The sequence below is a fragment of the Ursus americanus genome, chromosome 6 (assembly GCF_024610735.1).
Source record: "Ursus americanus isolate L20-20 chromosome 6, mUrsAme1.1.p, whole genome shotgun sequence".
Lineage (NCBI taxonomy): Eukaryota > Metazoa > Chordata > Mammalia > Carnivora > Ursidae > Ursus > Ursus americanus.
The window spans coordinates 79797959-79818084 of NC_142132.1; the positions used below are offsets into that span (position 1 = coordinate 79797959).

Here is a 20126-nt window from a genome sequence, read left to right on the forward strand (position 1 = left end):
GCGTTTTTATATTTTTCTTATGGCCTTTTAGTTTTGTCTACATCTGTAAATAATTGCATGTTTATTCTGTGCTGTTTATAGTCTGCTTTCTGTCACTTCTCCGGGGCACAATTTTTATCTTGTAATTTTTATTGGATGCATTACAGAGAGAGCATTTATTCAATGAACTTGAATTTCTATAATTCTTATCATTTATTATTTTATTTATTCTTTTTTTTAGTAATCTATTATTATAAAGAAACCTTTCTAATTGTACTGGAATCTGTCCACATATATCTTATTACCAAAAAAAAACCTATTTATAGAACTATTGTCAGTATCTTAGTGCATAGGCTTGTATTCTTTTTGCTATCTGTGTGTATCTGTTCACACAAGTGGAAAAGCAGCATTTAACTACCTAGAAGGTCCTTTTCATTTTCTGGAAGACCCTTGCTTTAAAAAGAGAAATAAAGCGCCTTTAGCTTCTTAAGTAAGTCTCTTGAATTCAGTCTCAAGCAGGAGCAAGTAATTCAGTGACTTGCCAACCTCTATTTTCTTTGACGTGAGATGTAAGTGGTGATGGTCTGATTAGAGAGCAAGTGATCGTTACAGGATTGGCAGCTCCATCTTTGCCAGAAGGAAATGAGCTACTTTTCCCCTTAGATCTCTGCTCCCTTCTTGTTTTGGAGTGGAACCAAGCCACTCCCATCTTGGGCATTTAGGAACAGGGGTCTATGTTGGACCACCGGCCCGAGTTCCACTAAGTGTAAGGATGATAATGATTTACTATGTGGTTAGGCATGTTGAGCAAGGCCAGCCTTATAAACTAACGAATCCGACTGCAGCTCACTAGGCCAGCCCAGCGAGGCGAGCAAGACCTACTGTAGGTTTTGTTAAGCTGCGAACTGGGATGAACTTGCAAAATTAGAATAAACTTGGCTCTGGAGGCATTCATGACGGACTGCCCTTTGGCAAGTCATGCAAGATTCTAGACTTACTCACTTCTGTGTTCCGGGAGACCATAAAAATATGAGATGTTAGAAACATCGATACTTTTGATTTCGGAGGGCAGAGGTTTTGGAAGAGAGAGAGAGAGAGAGAGAGAATACGTTCTCAGAGCACGTGGGTTACACTCTTGCCCCTTGCTGTTGCCTGAGCTTTCGTTTTTAACCGCCCGCACAAGATATTCCAAAGTAGACTGTTTTTTCGTATGGAAGTCTTAATAGATTTAGGCCTGATTTCAAGGCCTGACCAGACACTGCCCCAGACTATGTGGGGTTTTTTGTTTTTGTTTTTGTTTTTTTTAGCCTGCATGGTAGTGACACATACAGTAAATATATATGTAAGTACCTGTTTTTAATATTGCTGCCACCTAAATGTTGGAGGATTTTGCTTTCTGTGGAAAAAATGGAAGACCTGGGCCCACTTGCCGCATGGCCCCACTCTCCTGCCCTTGGTCCCGGTGGCCCTCTCCATTTCGACGAACCTCTCCTCCCCTATTGCCCATGACACGTGGACGCCTCATTCCCGTGTGACTTCTTTGGCCCCCCTGGGCAGTTAAGAACTCTAGGTTCTAGTTTAGGATTTTGTAGCCCTCCCATTATCTGTTTCCTCCACCAAAGATGGCTTCTTTACTTCCGGCCTGTTTCTGGGAAGAGTCATTACTTCTCTGTGAGAAGTCAGCTTCTGATTTGCAAGCGCGGACCACAGAGGCTGTTGGTCTGTAAATCTCTTCAGCGCCTCACGGGTCAGTGCAGTGGCCTGCTGCCCTCAGCTGTCCTCTAGCTGGGCTGTCTCCAGCTGTGGTGACCATCCACAGAACTGAGGGCTTGCTGACTATCTCAGAGACCCTCAGTCTTTACGTCTGTGGTGGGACCTGCAGTATTTTTTTTTTTTTTTTTTTTAGTGAATCACTACACGATTCTGAGGTCTGTCACAGTTTTGAAGACTATTTTTCTAACTCTAGCACTAAACTCAAAATCTAATCCCAGGGAGAATTTGCTAGATTCCCTCGTTCTCTTTTATGTATTGCTTGATCACTCAGAGGTCTACACCCACTGCCTCAACTCTCTCTCTCTCCTGGTCTCCCCAGAAACTGGCCTTAAGAAAGAAAGAAGACACTCCGGGCATAAGATTACCATGTGTATTTTTATTTACACGTTTTGAAAAAATAAGAAGGAACGGAATCCTCACTCATCTCTTTCATGTCAAGAAAATTTTCTCTTACTTCTCTGGATCTCAGTGTTTCAATAATGCACCTGCCACAAAATGTCCTTACTACTTCCTTATGTTTCACACAAATATACTAGCGATGCCTGTCATAGTCGGAAATGGTCTTCTTAGAATTTCTTTCTTCTCACGTGTTCTCAATAAGAGTCCAAACAGCAAGCAAGCGAGCAGAAGTAGTCAGCCGAGCTGCTTCTCGTGCCATTTACGTCCTCAGCAGCAGAGGACAGGGCTCAGTCTTGAAAAAATTCACTGACTCTTCGGCAGGCATCTGTTAGTCATTCTTGCCATCCTTGCATTTTTCACTTGTGTCTTTTTTTTTTAATTTGCTGCTTTTAAAAATTATTTTCCTGTTTGCTTCGAGCTTCACTAAGAACAGGAAAAAAAAAACTTATTATTTTTTTTCTTACTTCCTTTTCAAATTCTAGCTTATCTCTTAGGGCAATTGATTCTTTGGTGTAATCCAAAGGTAGTTTCTGTTTCTTCAATAGTTTGCTTAATTCAGGCACAGAGATATTACTGTTTTTGTAACTGCCACGTGACATCTCCAGTGGTTGTGAGTCCTGGGAACGGGCGGACAGCTTGTCAACCAGGGTGAGGTATGCGGTGGGGGGCAGTCTTCAATTTCTGGGTCTGGCTTTGCATGCGTCATTTCTTGTCTTGAGTGACCTGGTTGTCTCTGAAAAGTGATCCATCCCTGATACAGATAACTAAGGAATACCCAATTATTCTCTCAATTCCTCATCCTCTGATACAAGGGACAAACTCTCTTGCAGCCCTGTCACTGAGTTTCAAAGGGAGCCAGTGCCAAGACTCTAGTCTAGGAAGACGTGGGGTTTCTGTTTGTGCGTTTCAGACCCCCACCCCTGCAAGAGACTGCAGTCCCAGCGGGCATCGTGGCTATTCTCAGAAACTCAGCACCCAGATTGGAGGAAGGGAAGTGTAAACCTACTTCTTTCCGAGCTGCAGACCAAGGGTGCGAAGTTTCCACATCCCTTCCGTGCCAGCCAGAACCCGAGCCTTGGGGTCCCTGCTACAGCCTTCTTACATACACTTGGGACTGACTTCTGTTTCTCAGAGAGTTCCTGCCAGACCCCCTCCCCCACCCGAAATATGCATTTGCTTTGAAGGTTCTCTGTCTTTTTTTAAAACATTTTATTTATTTATTTCACAGAGAGAGAGAGCACAAGCAGGGGGAACAGCAGGCAGAGGGAGAGGGAGAAACAGACTCCCTGCTGAGCAGAGAGCCCAACGTGGGGCTCTATCCCAGGACCCTGGGATCATGACCTGTGCTGAAGGCAGACGCTTAACAGACTGAGTCACCCAGGCGCCCTGAAGGTTCTTTGTATAATTAACACTCAGGCTTTTTGTCAACAACTCACTGTCTGAAACGAATTGAGTTGTTTGTGCACCTAAATGGAATAGAAACAATTAGGAAACTAATACAGCACCTGAAAACAGAGCCCAGGTCTGGGTCAGAGGTGCGATTTTTCCCCTGGCCTTTCCTCATTGTGGATTATTGCACAAGTCATTTCCCATACTCTGTGCTCAGCTTCCTCAACCATAAAATAAGATGGTAAGAATTCCTCATGCAAAAGCTTCCCATAACTACCACAAAGAGAGATATATTAAGGCCCTTTGTTGCAGGCCAGGCACAGGTCCTGGGGATAAGAGAAAACCGCCCTCCAGGGTCAGGAGCTCTCACTTCACATCTTCATGGGTGAGTCCAGAGAGAGAGAAGCACATTTTCTGACTTGCAGAAAATACTAACATCCTATAGATAATGAAAGACCCAAGATGGTCCATTTTTTAAAATCTGTCTTGCAGCTGAACAGGTGTGTATGGTCCTTCCCCTGCTCTGACATTCAGGAGTCCAGGAGACTGCGGCCTCTAGGGTTAAGGTTGGCCAGATAATCCCGCTAAGGCTTCCGTCGGCAAAAGGTTGCTGACTTGGGTAGCTCCGGAGACGGAGATCTTTACTTATCTTCACAGCTAGTTGCTAATGATGGTGTTGCTAAGGACCTGAGGTTCTTCCCCACTTTGGGCAGGCCAGGTTCTCCTGGGTCTGACCCTCCTGGAAAGCCTTTCCCGAAAGCCAGCTCTTACCCACATTTCCTCCAGTGCCGTGCGCAAACATCCTCTCATTCGGGGGCCTTCCCGGACCAGCTTTCTAACACAGCCCTGCCCCACCCTTCAACCTGTCTGTGCCCCCTAAGCTGGCTTGACCGCTTTCCACAGCACGTATCCCTCCCTGGCGGGGCGCGTATCTCTCAAGTTCTCCATCCCCCTGCATGTGATGCGTTGTTTCGTGTGTCATTGTGACTCAGATGTGAGCACAGACGTCTGCTCAAACGTTATCCTGGATGTTTTGGTGACGGTGTGTTTTTGTTTCTGTTTTTGTGTTTTGCTGCTGTTGTTTTTTGATGAGATTAGCATTGGAAGTGGTAGATTTGAGTAAAGCAGATTCTCCTCCCTAATGTGGGTGGGCTTCATCCAATCAGTTGAAGGCCTTAACAGCATCGAGACTGTGGTCCCTTGAGGAAGAGGAAATTCTGCCTCTAGACTGCCTTTGGGCTTGAACTGCAATGCTTCCTGACTCTCCAGCCTCCTGGTCTATCCTGTCAGATTTTGGACTTGCCAAGCCTCCCCCCCAACTCTGTGTCTCTCTCTCTCACACACACACACACCCTTTTGGTCCTATTCCTCTAGAGAACCCTGACATACCTCACGTACATATAAACTCTATGAGAGCAGAGTCTTCCTCTGGTCACTGGGCTGTTCCCAGGCACCTGTCTGGCACAGAATATGTGCCCAACGAAGCGTTTGCTCAATTAGTTAATTTGATGAATGGATTAGCGAATATTCCCAGCAGAATGAACAGTCGAGGTTTCTCTGACTTTTTCATCTTTAGGATGCTGGAGATGTCAAACTATTTTTATTCCTCATTTTTTCCCAGTTGGTGATCCTCTGACTTAGTTTAGTCACATTTTTTAGACCTTTAATTTAATCCATTTTCTGGCCTTTTTGGCTTTTCTGAAAACAAGTTTTTTGAGCATTCAGATCATTTCATTCTTTGTGGGTTTCCTGCCTTGTCACAGTCAAAATGCCCCAGTTCCTGCCTGGACGGTTTGGGTTAAATCTTTGCATATTGCAAACTTGAGTTAATGCAACAATTTAAAAGCAAATACAAGCCCTATGCAGCACCTGCCTTACCCCACGCGTCAGCCACCATGTGCTCTTCGGACCGGCCTCCTTTTTCATACTTAAAGTAAGTTTTTGATGCTGAACAGAGTAAGAGCTGTTTCCAGAAATTCAGCTCTGTGAAGCGGATGTGACCAACTATGAGATGAGCTTGGTGCTGCTGTCTGCCCTTCGTGGCCCGTGATGCCCCTGTCTTCCAGCATTCTGCCCCAGCCTTCGCATTCCTCAAATTCTGGATGGATTTTGGAAGGTGGATTTCGATTCCCACTGAAAAACTTCAGTTTTTTCATTTTGTTTTCTTTTTCCAAAAGAAAACAAAATGAGCGGGAGCATACATTTGTTTTAGACCGCTGGAGAAAGTTGACTGGGTGCAGAGTTTTCCAGAAATAGCATCAGTGTCACAACCCATAAACGTAAAATGTGCTGCTCTCCTGAGCACTTATCACCTAAGCCAGGAATTGTAGACCTGCTCGTAATATTGTCTCAGGAATCCTGAGTGGAATTAGAATACCGAGGAGGAAAAGGCCCCTGAGGCCATCGGAGACACCCCCCCACACACACACACACAGGATTGAGCATCAACTTTCACTGCTTTTTGCTGGTCAGTTTTGGCCTGCTCAATCCCTATCAATCTCTTCTGGGTTTAAACCTGTGCCGTTTTCTTCACTTTCTGGCGGGACACCAGATTCGAAAGAGGAGGGCAAGTAGTATCTTCCTGTTAATCCCCTCTTCACAGCAGTGGGGCTGGGGGCAATAGAAAAGAATTTCTTCTACTCAGTTGGGTTTGCTTAGTTCAGTCTTCCATTATCTGTTGCAGACAGGACTCACTGGTCTCTTCCAACTATGGAGAGATATTTTTAAAGGTTTATTTATTTTATTTGAGAGAGAGCGAGATTGAGCACGGTGGGGTGGGGCAAAGGGGGAGAGAGAGAGAAAATCTCAAGCAGACCCCCTGCTGAGTGGGATCCCCGAGGTGGGGCTCAAACCCATGACCTGAGATCTTGACCTGAGCAGAATCCAAGAGTCAGACACTTAACAGAATGAGCCACCCAGGCACCCCTGGAGAGATTTTTATATTGGTTCCAGACTTTTCATGTGCTGGCAGTATCTGGAAGGCTAGCTGGCTGGTATGCTTAATCCCTATCAGATAGAACAACCAGATAGTTACAGAATGAGGATCCTAACAATTTGAAAGATTTTCATTTGAAAGTCCTTCCCATCTTAGCAGTTCACATTCTGGTATGCTTTCCATCGTGTTATTACTTCCTCGCATGTCCAATTCCGTTACTATGCATTAGCTATTATTCTCTGCTCTAGAAGAGGAGCTGATATTAACAGGATGACAGAATTTCCCCCAGATAAAGTAAAAGTGGGGAACTGTCACCATGAAAAGAGAGATTAATGCTAATAAAGACCTTTTGTTCAAAGTTCTTAAGTTCAAAGAAACTTAATATTCCCTTTCTATAACAATTGATGTTACTTGTCTTTTGTAGTCTCAGAACCTGGCACATAGTAGCTGCTCCAGGAATGTCTGTTGGGTCCAAGAGGCAGTGAAGCCAGCATATTTAGGCATTATTCCTCTGATCTGGATACCAGTTTCAGGTGTTCTGTACGTAGAATTATTCTTTTTTTTTTTTTTTAAGATTTTATTTATTTATTCGACAGAGATAGAGACAGCCAGCGAGAGAGGGAACACAAGCAGGGGGAGTGGGAGAGGAAGAAGCAGGCTCATAGCCGAGGAGCCTGATGTGGGGCTCGATCCCATAATGCCAGGATCACGCCCTGAGCCGAAGGCAGACGCTCAACCGCTGTGCCACCCAGGCGCCCCCGTAGAATTATTCTTATTGAGAGAGAGAGAGCTAGCTGTAGCCCGTGGTAAGTTCACCTGTCTCTTGGCTGGAGGGAAAGAACACTATGGAAGTTGTTTGGAGACTCGGAGAAGCGCTAGGTCTACCTTTTGCTGGCAAGTGTCCCTGGTCAAGTGAGATATTGTCTTGATGCTTTGGTGTCATTTTCCCTCTTGGAAGACTGAATTTTAGGAACGCATTTTTAAAGACGTCCATCCCGAGAGGAAAAGTAGGCAACCACATCTCCCTCAACCCTCCCTCCTTGGAGGTGCCGTGGTATCCTGTGACCTGACAGGATACAGGCTTGGGTGACAAAGGGGGAAGGGCTAGAAGGGAAGAGGGAGGGACTTCCGTGGCAATGGTTTCTACATGAAGAACGCTTAGTTCTCTTGACTCAGAAGATGCCAGTATTATTACTATGCCAGAAAGCAGAAAAAACTATATATGCCATGAAAACTGTGAAAAATGACCTTCAGAAAAATCCTCAGAACTAATAGTTTAAATTCTTTTGATGCTTAGCAATAGAATTTACATATTCCACCTAAAATTTATATTTATGGTTAGAGAGACAAAATATACCTGGGAAACCAAAGAAAGGAATCAATCAGAGATTAGCCCCAAATGCTTCCATACATTTTAGAGGGCTCATTTTTCTAAGGAATTCTAGTCTATAACTCATGAGATAAGTCTGACACAATACCACTTAGACAGATGGACTTTTACCTCCAGAAGAAAGGAACCCCAAATAAATTAAAGATTGGTTCTCCACTGAAAGAAGTTCTTTTTTTTTTTTTTCCCCTGAGCAAAGGTGAAGAAAATCCCATGAGATCCACTGTATCATTGGTTAACCAGACAGGATTTCATCAAAATTGTTTATTCTGCGGTTACATATAAAAGGGAAGATAGAACATACTATAAGCTAAGTACCAGGTTTGGGAGAAATTATCACTTTTTATCCTCGTCACTTACTGGTCAGGCGACTGAGGGTCACCTGGGTCTATACTTTGCCTGAAGTGCTGGCAGCAGAGCTGGGAGTCGCGCTGCAGTTGTTTTGAAACTTCATGGTTTTTCCTGCTTGACTATGTTGTTCCTCACTAGAACTTTATGACAATAACAATAATAAAATTTATTAATGAATAAATTTATTAAATTTATTAATGAATAAATAAATCTATTATTTATTATATTTATATTTATAATATTATATTATATTTATTATATATTATTGTTATTAATTTATTATTAAATTTATTATTAATAAATTAATAATAATACCATTCCCCGGGCACCTATTTATAATGCCAGAAATCGCACTAAGAACTTTAGGTGCATCTAATGATCACATGAAGGGGAGATTATTTCCACTTTATAGATAAAGCCGTGGAGACTGGGAGAATTTAAATGACTTCACCCACAGCGATGGGGTTTGTAAGTGAGAGCCACGGTTCACTTTTGAGCCCACAGCCCTGGCTCCTACCATCCACGATGCTGTTTCTAGAATAGGTCGGACTGTCACGTAATCAGTGTGCTCCTTTTCCGGAGATGTGTGAGCAGAAGGACGGAGCCCCGCGTGCATTTAGCCTGTGCAACCACAAACGTAGCCATTTGGGGCAGCTTACACCTGTCGTCCAAGTTGTCTAGCTGGAAAGTCAGTAAAATGCTCCTCGTGCTTTCCTTTAACAGATACTTACCTCCATCGCCGGACCATGGCCTAAAGGTGTCGACGCTCAAGCAACGGCCGTCAGCTCCAAGCTGTTGAGAGTGCGGAAGAACATTACCATAAGGGAGACGGGGTGCCCGGAAGGTCTGCATCGTGGGAACACATTCTGCTGTCAGCCATGTCCTCCTGGTATGTTCGACCAAACAGCCAGCAGTTAGCTTGACAATCAGGGTGAGGAGTAGCATGCAGTAATAATGGAGAGAAGATTCTATAGTGCTTGGTTCTCCTGCATTCTAGCATGACTGGGAAGAAAAACAACCAGAACATTACTTTCCTGAGACTAGTTGAGTTCAGCCTTATCCTGCTTGTAGTGGACATGAAGAAAAGAATTTACAAATGACATGTCCCCCTGAGGTGAGAGGATTTCTCTCATTCGTTCCATTTTTCAGTAGCAAAAGAAGACTCCTTTGTGACTATTAAAGCTTATCACAATGGAACTGATTAAAATGTATCATCATGGGGCACCTGGGTGGCTCAGTCCTTAAGCGTCTGCCTTCGGCTCAGGGCGTGGTGCCGGGGTCTTGGGATCGAGCCCCGCATCGGGCTCCCTGCTCAGCGGGAAGCCTGCTTCTTCCTCTCCCACTCTCCCTGCTTGTGTTCCCTCTCTCGCTGGCTGTCTCTCTCTCTCTGTCAAATAAATAAAGAAAATCTTTAAAATAAATAAATAAAATGTATCATCATACCCATGGAGCTCTGAAAGCGAGGGACCTCCAGCCTTAAGCAATTCCTTTCAGTCAGAAGGTCTCTGACGCCTGCAAAATACATTTGCATGTTTGCAGCTGAAACTAAGTGAGCTAGAAAAGCAATGGACAAAACCCAGCAATTTTTTAACACCAGAATTTTGAAAAGCAAACCCATTTCAGATCAGAAATCCTTCCAACACTAGCAAATGAGAAGCTTCGCCAAATGCGGAAGTGCACATCTTCTATTTCAGCATGGACTAGAGCTGACGACGTTCTGGCTCAGCTATGACTCCCTCTCAACGGCGCTGCGAAGGACGAGAGGAAGAGAAAGGGAGAAGCAGCAGTTGCTGCTGCTGAGCAGAACCAGACAGGGCTGGATGCCGGAGCTTTCGCGGTGACGTCCCAGGCTTCCGGCACCCACGCGGCTGAGCAGGCTTAGGTCCTGTTCGTAAAGATTCTGCCAGTGTCCCCTGGCCTCCTGTCCGGTTTTTAATAACCCTCATGGAAAACCCCCCTTATAATCCAAACCATGTATACTTCAGCCTATTTACATTTACTCTGCTCCAAAAACGAACAGAGGACGACTCCCTGGCCTTTTTATGACTCGCCGAACATCATCCGTTTGCCCCAGGACTTAAGATCCTTCCTCCTATGTTTAAAACCTAAAATGCAAATTCAAACAAAGATAAGATGCTTTCTACCAAACTGTCAAGGAATTTTGTCTGTTTGCTTTGCTTTCGTGGTGCTTTATTTTCACCGAAGAAGTGTTTTTGACACTGGTGGGTTTGCTTTTGAGATCAGAACTCCCATAAACCATAATTGGAAGGTCAATTCTTACAACCTTTTAAGAAAGAAATTTGGACATGTGGGTCAAAAGCTTGAAATGTTCATGCCTACTGATGTAGTAAGAAATTGATGGGGAAAATGTCTTTAAAAATAGTCAGAGGAAAATGTATTCGTGACACTCCATTGTGACACTCAGTGATGTGGGATTGGTTAGTTACATTGTGGAGGGTTCAAAAGTTGAATGTCTCCAAAATTATATCATGTTTTCTCATATATTTTTGAAATGAGCCTCAATGTATAAATTCCCCGAAGGACTTTTTTTTTTTTTTTTTTTTTTTTGAGAGAGAGAGGAGGAGGAAGAGCGAGAATTTCAAGCAGGCTCCACTCCCAACAGGGAGCCCAATGCAGGGATCGATCTCACAACCCTGAGATCATGACCTGAGCCAAAACCAAGAGTCAGATGCTTAATCTCCTGAGCCACGCCAGCCCCACCTCCCCACCTCCCAAGGGATTTCTAACTGATCTGCCTGCTGGACTAACTGACTCTCTCTGCTCCATCTCTAAGAAGCCTTGCAGGTGTCCAACCCACGCTACTCCCCTTTCTGCTTCTATTCCCTCTTGTTAAATTGTAGGCTTATCACTATTCAAATTGCTTCTGAGTCTTTATGCTTATTGGTGTTGTGATATTAATATGTAATTTAACTATTATATAAACCAATGCCATACGAATACAGAGAAAAGACAGATTTTATTTCTATGTACGCTCGTTTGAATGCTTGGAGGATTTCAGTCCGGGGAGCTGCTAAAAGAATTGTTGATGAATGAGATGAGGTCAAAATAAACAGAAAAATCAGAAAACCCTTGAAAGCTTGTCATACAAATTATTGGTATCTGTAAGGCTTTGTTTCCATCAAAAAGAAGGGAAGAAAGGAAAGAAGGGAGGGAGGGAGAAAGGGAAGGAGGCAGGGAAGAAGGAAGAGAAAGAAAAACAAGAAAGGAGGCATTTTGAATGTCACCTACCTGAGGAAGAATCTGGAATTCTTATTACTTTCTCCTATGCCACAAGACTGGCCAATAATTTCACAGTTATACTTTGTAAAGTAAAACATTTATAGTATTTTTTTCAATGTTGCCCTACGTGAACTAACATTTTTGATCAACTGATCAGAAAGTCCTCATCACGTCACCTTATCCAGTCAGAAGGGTTCTGTGGTACACCGCGTACATTACACACGCACACACATGCATATTACGTGCACATATGCTCACATGTATACATGGGTGAACACGCATAAGAATGCACCAAAACGAGAACCGTGAATCTCTCAGAATGGTTGACATATAGATGCTTTTTATACTTCCCTAACTTTTCCAAGTTCTCCATGTTAAGCATGTGTACTATTATACTCAGAAACAAATGTATTTTAAAATCTTATTTTCAAGAAAACAACCACTCAGGGACGCCTGGGTGGCTCAGTGGGTTAAGCGGTGACCCTTGGTTTCGGCTCAGGTCATGATCTCGGGGTCGTGGGATCAAGCCCCGCCTCGGGTTCCGTGCTCAGCTGGGAGTCTACTTGAGATTCTGTCTCCGTCTCTGCCCCGACACCCCCCACACACACTCGCTCTCTCTTTAAATAAAAAAAAAACTAATTAAAAAAAACAACCACTCATTTTTGATGTTTCGATCAATTGTGTACGTTGGAGGAGAGAAAACCCCGTGTCTACTGGCCTGCCTAGGCGTTGTGCTACTCTTATTCTGCAAGGTAATTCGTTAAAGGGGCCAATTTGTTTAGAAGCCAGGATCATACCACCGGCAGGCCAACGAAATCGCACTTGGCTCGGTGTTCTTAAACATCGCTATGATGTTATACAGCCCCGACGCTCCATGATGCCTGGTATTGGAATTTGGTTCTGGGTTTTCACAATTTATTGTGTTCTCTTGACAACTATCGTCTCCTTTGTTGCCTACTATATCGTACCTGGTTCAGTTTCATAATTTGCTTATGTAGTACTTTGTTTTCTTGGAAAGAATGCTACGAGGATTAAGGAAGTGCTGTCCCCAGGAAAGAGCATCAGTTATTTTTGCGGCACATGTGTGTGGGGCAGATTGGACTCGGCCTAGTCTTTTTAATTGGTTACGCTGTGAATAGTGAGATCCCCCAGCAAAGCTTTCCTCTTAGATTTTCCTTTATAGTTTCTGTCTCTTTCTTCTTCATCCTCCATCGCCTTGCCCTAATCCAGTTTTCTCCAAGGCACTCACCACCACTTGACAATCGTACGTTGATCTAGGCTTGCCCTGCTTCTTCCCTGGAAACGTGAAGTCCTTGCAGACCTAGGCTTTGCCTTCCTTCCTGCAGGATCTCTGGCTCCTGGAAAGGAGCATTTAATAAACATTTGTTAAATAAATGAATTTTCAGGAGAAAGCATTGCCATCTACTGCTTATGAACGCCTATGCAGTGACTCCCTTTATTTGACAAGTAAAGCGAATGTGAATATTACTTACAATCATGTGGATTGAGATAGCCCACCTGATAATAAATTTTGTTATAAATATGTTCATGCCTTCCCATCAAAACGCCCTCTGTCCCGTCCTGACAAAGGAATAGAAAGAGGAACGAATACAAACCTCTGCCCTCCTTGCAAAGAAAGTTGCTAGAGGCATTTCTTCCAGTGCATTCGGTCGTTCTAACCTTTTAAAAAGTATGTACTCCCATTGGTAATCAACCTATGATTAGGCGTATTCTCTGAGTCACTGAGCTTTTGTCTTGGGAGGCTTTCTGCCTGGTGACATGATTTTTAGAATCACCTTCTCTCCCGTCGTATTGATCTATCATTAGTCTGACAATCCTGACTCCCAGTCCCTTGTCATCCTGCACATATCCCACGCTGTTCCACGTCCTTGTCTTCCTCAAGTTCAATGCTTGCTCCGTTTTTCTCTTGGGCAGGCACGCGGAAAGAGGGCGACTGCAAGTCTGAGAGGGGTGAATCAATATGTGTGCTCTGCCAGGAAGGGGTGGAGTACACAGAGGAGAAGCATTTTTCTGATAAATGCAGAAGATGCATACTTTGTGATGGAGAGCACGGTAAGTGTCTTAAAAAGCAATCAGAAAGACCAGTCATGGTACTCCATGTGGAACCACTTACGACACAATTTGAAATTGGGACCTAGTCTGGTGCTGTGTTGGCATAGAGGAAAGGGCAGGGTGGAGCTGGCTGGAGTGAAGCAGGACCAGGTACCGAGCTAATCACCCGTCTAGACATTTGTGGGTCAAATCTAGGCATTTCTCCCAGAATGACTAAATATGAACGTGGTGAACAGGGCTCATCAGCTGCTATCCAAATTGGCAGAAATTTTTTTTCCTGCCCTGACTGGTGCACTGATTACAGCCAGCAAGAGCTCAGAAGCCTCTGATATGAGGACAGAGGAACCCAAGAGGTCAGTGGGATGCTCCCCCTCCCCCTCCTTTGGAGATCCGTTTTGTCCTGATAATTCCAACTGGGGACCTGAATTTCTATGAACGTGAGAGCCCAGATTCAAATACTCCCAGTTTCATTGGATATCAAGAAATGTCTGGACATAAATCATTTCTTGTCCCTATTCAGACCCTAATAGAATGTTTCTCAACCCTGGTGGTCCATTAGGATCATGCAGGGAGCTATGAAAAATGTCAACATTTAGTTCCCACCTCAGAGCAATTAAATCAAAATCTCTGAGTGAGGGCTTTGGCATTGGTCTGACTGACTAGGTCTGGAGTAGGGCCTGATATTCTGCACTTTTTTTTTTTTAAGATTTGATTCATTTATTTGAGAGAGCAAGCATGAGCCGGAGGCAGCGAGCAAAGGGAGAAAGGAAAGCACTGAGCAGGGAGGCCAATGCAGGGCTCGATTGCAGAACCCTGAGATCACGACCCCAGCTGAAGTCAGAGGCTTCACCGACGGAGCCCCCCGGGCACCCATGACATTCTGCATTTCTAACAGGTTTCCAACTGAGGTTGATGCTGCTGGTCCACAAGCCACACCCAAGCAGCCAGGTGCTCTCGAGGCACAGGGGAGCTCTTTAAGCAAAAGTGGGGTCGTGTTGGTTGCTGAACTGTCTGTCCACTTAAAACTCTTCTGGGTCGCCTGTTTTGCACGTGCGCGCTACCCGTGCTGCAAAAGGTGTGCTGACTTAAGCGGTAGATGTCAAAATCTCTTGCAGCCCCTGCTCCCCAGCTGCTATAATTCATAGTCTGCAAACTGGTTTTCTAGGCTTGGAAGTGGAAAAAAACTGTACCCGGACCCAGAATACCAAATGCAGGTGTAAACCAAACTTTTTTTGTAACGTCTCTGAATGCGGACACTGTACCCCGTGCACCACGTAAGTGTTCACCTTTCTTCGATCAAGAGGCTAGATACACCTGGATAGACAATGTCTTCCTCGGGCAGCAGCACTGGCTGAGAGTCAAGAATGGGGGTTCTAGTCTTGCTTTGCCTCCAAGCCACTACATAACTGTTCATTCGTTCAAACGTCCAGTCTCCAAACGTTTATTGAACACCCCCTAAGTGCTTGATACTGTGCGTGCTGCCTTAGCTAGCAAGTGTTATGAGCGAGCCACGTTCCTGGCATCAAAGCTCTCAGGCATGAGGCAGAGAGAGTCAAGAAAAGCAATGGTTATGGGGTCAAGCACCAGAAGAGACGTGTGCTCAGGCTGTTACAAGTTCTATGGAGAACATTCCAGCTCTGCCTGAAGGGCGGGTGAAGATAGGACACACAGCGGGAGTCTTGAGAGAGGAAAGGTGTGCGCACATGGGCAGGACATCTCAGGCAGGGGGTAGCATCTGCAGAGAGACCTATGGCCACTCCAGAGAGCAGAGTACCTGGCCGCAGTGTAGTGAGAAGGACCCAGGGCCAGATCATGAAAGGCCTTGGCTTTCATGCAAAAGAGCTCAATTTGGACCCAAGGTTAGAAAATCTGATTGTGCATTTCACTTAATCTTTTATTATTATTATTATTATTATTATTATTATTATTATTATTATTATTATGTTATGTTAGTCACCATACAGAACATCATTAGTTTTTGATGTAGTGTTCCATGATTCATTGTTTGCGTATAACACCCAGTGCTCCACGCAATACGTGCCCTCCTTACTACCCAACACCGGCCTATCCCAATCCCCCACCCACCTCCCCTCTGAAGCCCTCAGTTTGTTTCCCAGAGTCCATAGTCTCTCATGATTCATTTCCCCCTCTGTTTACCCCCCCTTCATTCTTCCCTTCTTTCTCCTACATATCTTTCTACTATTTCTTATGTTCCACAAATGAGTGAGACCATGTGATAATTGTCTTTCTCTGCTTGACTTATTTCACTTAGCATGATCCCCTCCAGTTCCATCCATGTTGATGTAAATGTTGAGTAATCGTTCTTTCTGATGGCTGAGTAATATTCCATTGTATATATGGATCACATCTTCTTTACCCATTCATCTGTTGAAGGGCATCTCGGCTCCTTCCACAGTTTGACCATTGTGGACAATGCTGCTATGAACATTGGGGTGCGTATGGCCCTTCTCTTCACCTCGTCTGTGTCTTTGGGGTAAATACCCAGTAGTGCAATTGCTGGGTCATAGGGTAGCTGTATTTTTAACACCAGGAACCTCCACACTGTTTTCCAGAGTGGCTGTACCAACTTGCATTCCCACCAACAATGTAGGAGGGATCCCCTTTCTCCACATCCTCTCCAACATTTGTTATTTCTTGCCTTGTCAATTTTTGCCATTCTAACTGGCGTAAGGTGGTATCTCAATGTGGTTTCGATCTGAATTTCCCTGATGGCTAATGATTTTGAACATTTTTTCATGTGTCTATTAGCCATTTGTATGTCTTCATTGGAAAAGTGTCTGTTCATATCTTCTGCCCATTTTTTTGATTTGATTATTTGTTTCTCATGTATTGAGTTTGAGAAGTTCTATAGATCTTGGATACCAGCCCTTTATCTGTAGTGTCATTTGCAAATATCTTCTCCAATTCTGTGGGCTGCCTCTTAGTTTTGTTGACTGTTTCCTTGGCTGTGCAGAAGCTTTTTATCTTGATCTTCTGATTAACTGGGTGATTTTGAGCAGGTCACTGAACCTCTCTGAGCATCCGTTCCCTCACTCATGGGAAGCAAACAGTGTTCACATCTCCTATCCACCTCATTTCTGTGAAGCTCAGACTGGATGATATGTGTTGTAAAGTAGCTTGTGCTCCGTAAGATATTGTGTGGTACCAATATAAACATTCAGGATTATATTCATGTGCCTCTCCCCAAACTTGTATTTCACCTTGGGAAACTTTCAGGAGTTCACCTAGTTGACTTGAGAAGTAGGGACATGATGCCGTCTGTCTCTTATTGACTAGAAATTTAAAATTATGTGCAGTTAACCTATTCTCTCCCTTCTAGCTCCCACCCCCCACCCCATGGCTGAGAGTGACTCATGATGACAGCATAAGTAGGGACTGCAGGGGAGGGACTAATGTGCTATAATAATAATAATAATAATAATAATAATAATAATAATAATACATTGACCCTTAAACAACATGTGTGTGAACTGTGCAGGTCCACTTATATGTGGTTTCTTTCATTAAGTACAGTACAGCACTGTAAATGTATTTTCTCTTCCTTATGATTTTAATTTTTTAATTTTAATTTTTTTTAAAGATTTTATTTATTTATTTGACAGAGAGAGAGACAGCCAGTGAGAGAGGGAACACAAGCAGGGGGAGTGGGAGAGGAAGAACAGGTTTCCAGCAGAGCAGGGATCCCGACGTGGGGCTCGATCCCAGGACCCTGGGATCACACCCTGAGCCGAAGGCAGATGCTTAACTACTGAGCCACCCAGGTGCCCCTTTATTTTTATTTTTTAAAGAGAGAGAGAGAGCATGAGCAGGGTGGGGAGGATAGGGGCAGAGTGAGAGCGAGAGAGAATCCCAAGCAGGCTCCATGCCCAGCTCAGAGCCCAACATAGGGCTCCATCTCACGACCCTGAGATCATGACCTGAGCTGAAATCAAGAGTTAGATGCTCAACCCACTGAGCCACCCAGCTGCCCCTTCCTTATGATTTTTAAGTAACATTTTCCTTTCTCTAGCTTACTTCATTGAAAGAATACAGTATAGAATGCATGTAATATACAGAATGTGTTAATTGACCATTTGTGTTATCAGGACGCCTTCGGTCAACAGTATGCTATTAGTAGTCAAGTTTTGAGAGAGTCAACCCCCACATTGTTCAAGGGTCCACTGTAATAATAGTTCTAAATACCTCATAGTCTCAATTTAATTTTCTTCTCATCATAACCCTCCTTGTTATTGTAATGTAGTCTCCTTGTTATTGATGAGAAAACAGGCTCGCGGTGGTTAAGTGACATACCCAAGCTCACGGGGTTAGGGAATGGGCTAAACCAGGCTATCATTTAGACAAGCTGACAATCTGACTGTCCGAAGGAAACCCCAGGATTCTCCTCCTGAGTGTTCTGATCACCACCTGATGCTGAGAGGGGAAACCTCGGAGGGTTGGCTGGGTAAGCTTTCTAAGCAGTATCATGGGCAGGGGCTGCTGTCCATTCATTTAATTGTTCAGTGGGAATGTTTTGAAATAGCTTTGGGCAGTTCATGATTTTAAGAGCGTAGTTTACCACCAATCTCAAATCTTTGTTTCATCCTTTTTCCTATTTGTCAATATTTTATTACTTTCCTTTAACACTTGGTATTTTATTTTTTAAAAGATTTTATTTATTTATTTGAGAGAGAGAGAGAGAAAGCACGAGCAGGGGGAGGGGCAGAGGGAGAAGGACAAGCAGACTCCGTGCTGAGCAGGGAGCCCGATGTGGGACCCGATCCGCATGATGTGGGATCATGACCTGAGCTGAAGGCAGAAGCTTCACCAACTGAGCCACCCAGGTGCCCCAACTCTTGGTATTTTAAAACGAACGTAGTTACTCTTTGGGACATTTCTCATTCAAACATCCAAATTATGTTATGAATTTGTACCAACTTTAGATGCTAATCTAGCAATATTTGAGGGATGATGTTTGCCAGAGACGCAAATATGAATGAAATGGCCCTGGTTTTAGAATGTGTCATTGCAGATGATCAAGGAGTCAGTCCACCAGGCTTTTTGAATTTCCTCTGTATTTTATTAAAGATTTTATTTATTTATTTTGAGAGAGAGAGAGGGACACACACACACACAGACATGCGTGTGGTGGGGGGAGGGGCAGGGGCAGAGGGAGAGAGATTCCCAAGCAGACTCCATGCTGAGTGCAGGAGCCCGATGTGGGGCTTGATCTCACAACCCCGAGATCATGACCTGAGCCAAAACCAAGAGCTGAACGCTTAAGCGACTGAGAGGCGCCCCAGTTAGTGTTTTGGTTTTTTTGTGTGTTTTTTTTTTAGGTGTGAACACGGAATCCTTGAGAGCTGCACACCAACCAGCAACACCAAATGCAAAGAAGGTTATTATTTCTTTTTATGATGACAATCTCCCCTCTCTCATCCCTACTGTAAAATATGAAGAAAAGCCAATCCCTTTTGATTCTTTGAGAGTACTCTGTTTAATCTTAAAGATTTCTTATTTTCACATTCAATGTTCAATGTTTCTACCTACAGGATCCAGCTCCAAATTTCTGTGGTTTTGTGTCCTAATCCCGATTCTAGTAGCTGCACTAATATGTTGGTGTAAGTTCTTACTTTGTTCAAACAACTGCAGATTGAGATAATTTGGGAAGTAGTTATTCACAAGAATTCCCCTCTGTCTCCTACCCATATGAATGCTCCTGCCAGGTAGGTACTTCTGTTATATTGTTAAATTCCCGCCACGAAATGCCCCCCCGAGAACGGATAAGAACTAGATAATATCACCCGTCGGCTACTGTTTTTGAGCAATCATTCTGGGGCTCAGAACGGATATTCCCATCCTCCTTATGAACAAGGGTATGTTTTCACCCCAGCAGCAGCTGAGCTGGTCAGGAATCAGATGGAATCCTTGACTGCTCGTTGAGATGGCCCCATAAAGAGCACGAGGAGCAAGGATCTTCCTGGGAAAGATTGCAGAGAACACTTGATTGCAGGTCCTCTCTGTGCCTCCCTCTCCCTTGTTCAGGCTCCATTGTTTTTGTGTTTTTATTATTATTTCTCCACCTTAACTTAAAATACTGTGGCAATGGAATCTATGCTAGGGTTATTTAGCAAAGTCAACAGGTAAGCCCAAATGGGCATCATCATGATGACCATAGAAAAATCCCTTGAAATCACTCCTAAAACACAGAGGGGTGTCAAGTTTTAATAACTCGGAGGTATCTAATTTTTCCTTCTCCGTTGGAACCCATCACTGTTTCTCCAGGTCAGGTGAAGATAAAGAGGTCACCTTGCCTTTAGAAGCTAAAAACACACGCTCAGTGCTTAAACACGATCATTGTGCTTGGAGATGTGTCCACTTGTTTCTTTCATTTCATACTGACTTCAAGGCACACACGCACTGAGTGTGTGCACTGTAGGGATTTGTATGTACTTGAATTTCTGGGCCTTCAATGCCAACTTTCCGTATCCTTTGGCTTCTGCGTCCTACCACAGGCACGTCCCCCAATTCCATTCTGGTGACAGGGACTAGTGGTGGCCAAATGATAAGTCAAAAGCCAGCTTCATGCTATAGGCCCGTGTG

The 20126-nt window shown here is 44.0% G+C and overlaps 1 protein-coding gene across 1 annotated transcript in view; it reads left to right on the forward strand.

Moving 5' to 3' along the window:
• The window catches only part of FAS (Fas cell surface death receptor), a 32698-nt gene that overhangs the window by 4179 nt on the left and 8393 nt on the right, over window positions 1-20126 (forward strand). Inside the window, exons 2-6 of the mRNA XM_087863154.1 lie at window positions 8937-9102; window positions 13389-13526; window positions 14692-14800; window positions 18863-18921; window positions 19076-19144. Of these exons, the coding sequence (XP_087719280.1) occupies window positions 8937-9102; window positions 13389-13526; window positions 14692-14800; window positions 18863-18921; window positions 19076-19144 (541 nt within the window). The remainder of the gene's footprint in view (window positions 1-8936; window positions 9103-13388; window positions 13527-14691; window positions 14801-18862; window positions 18922-19075; window positions 19145-20126) is intronic.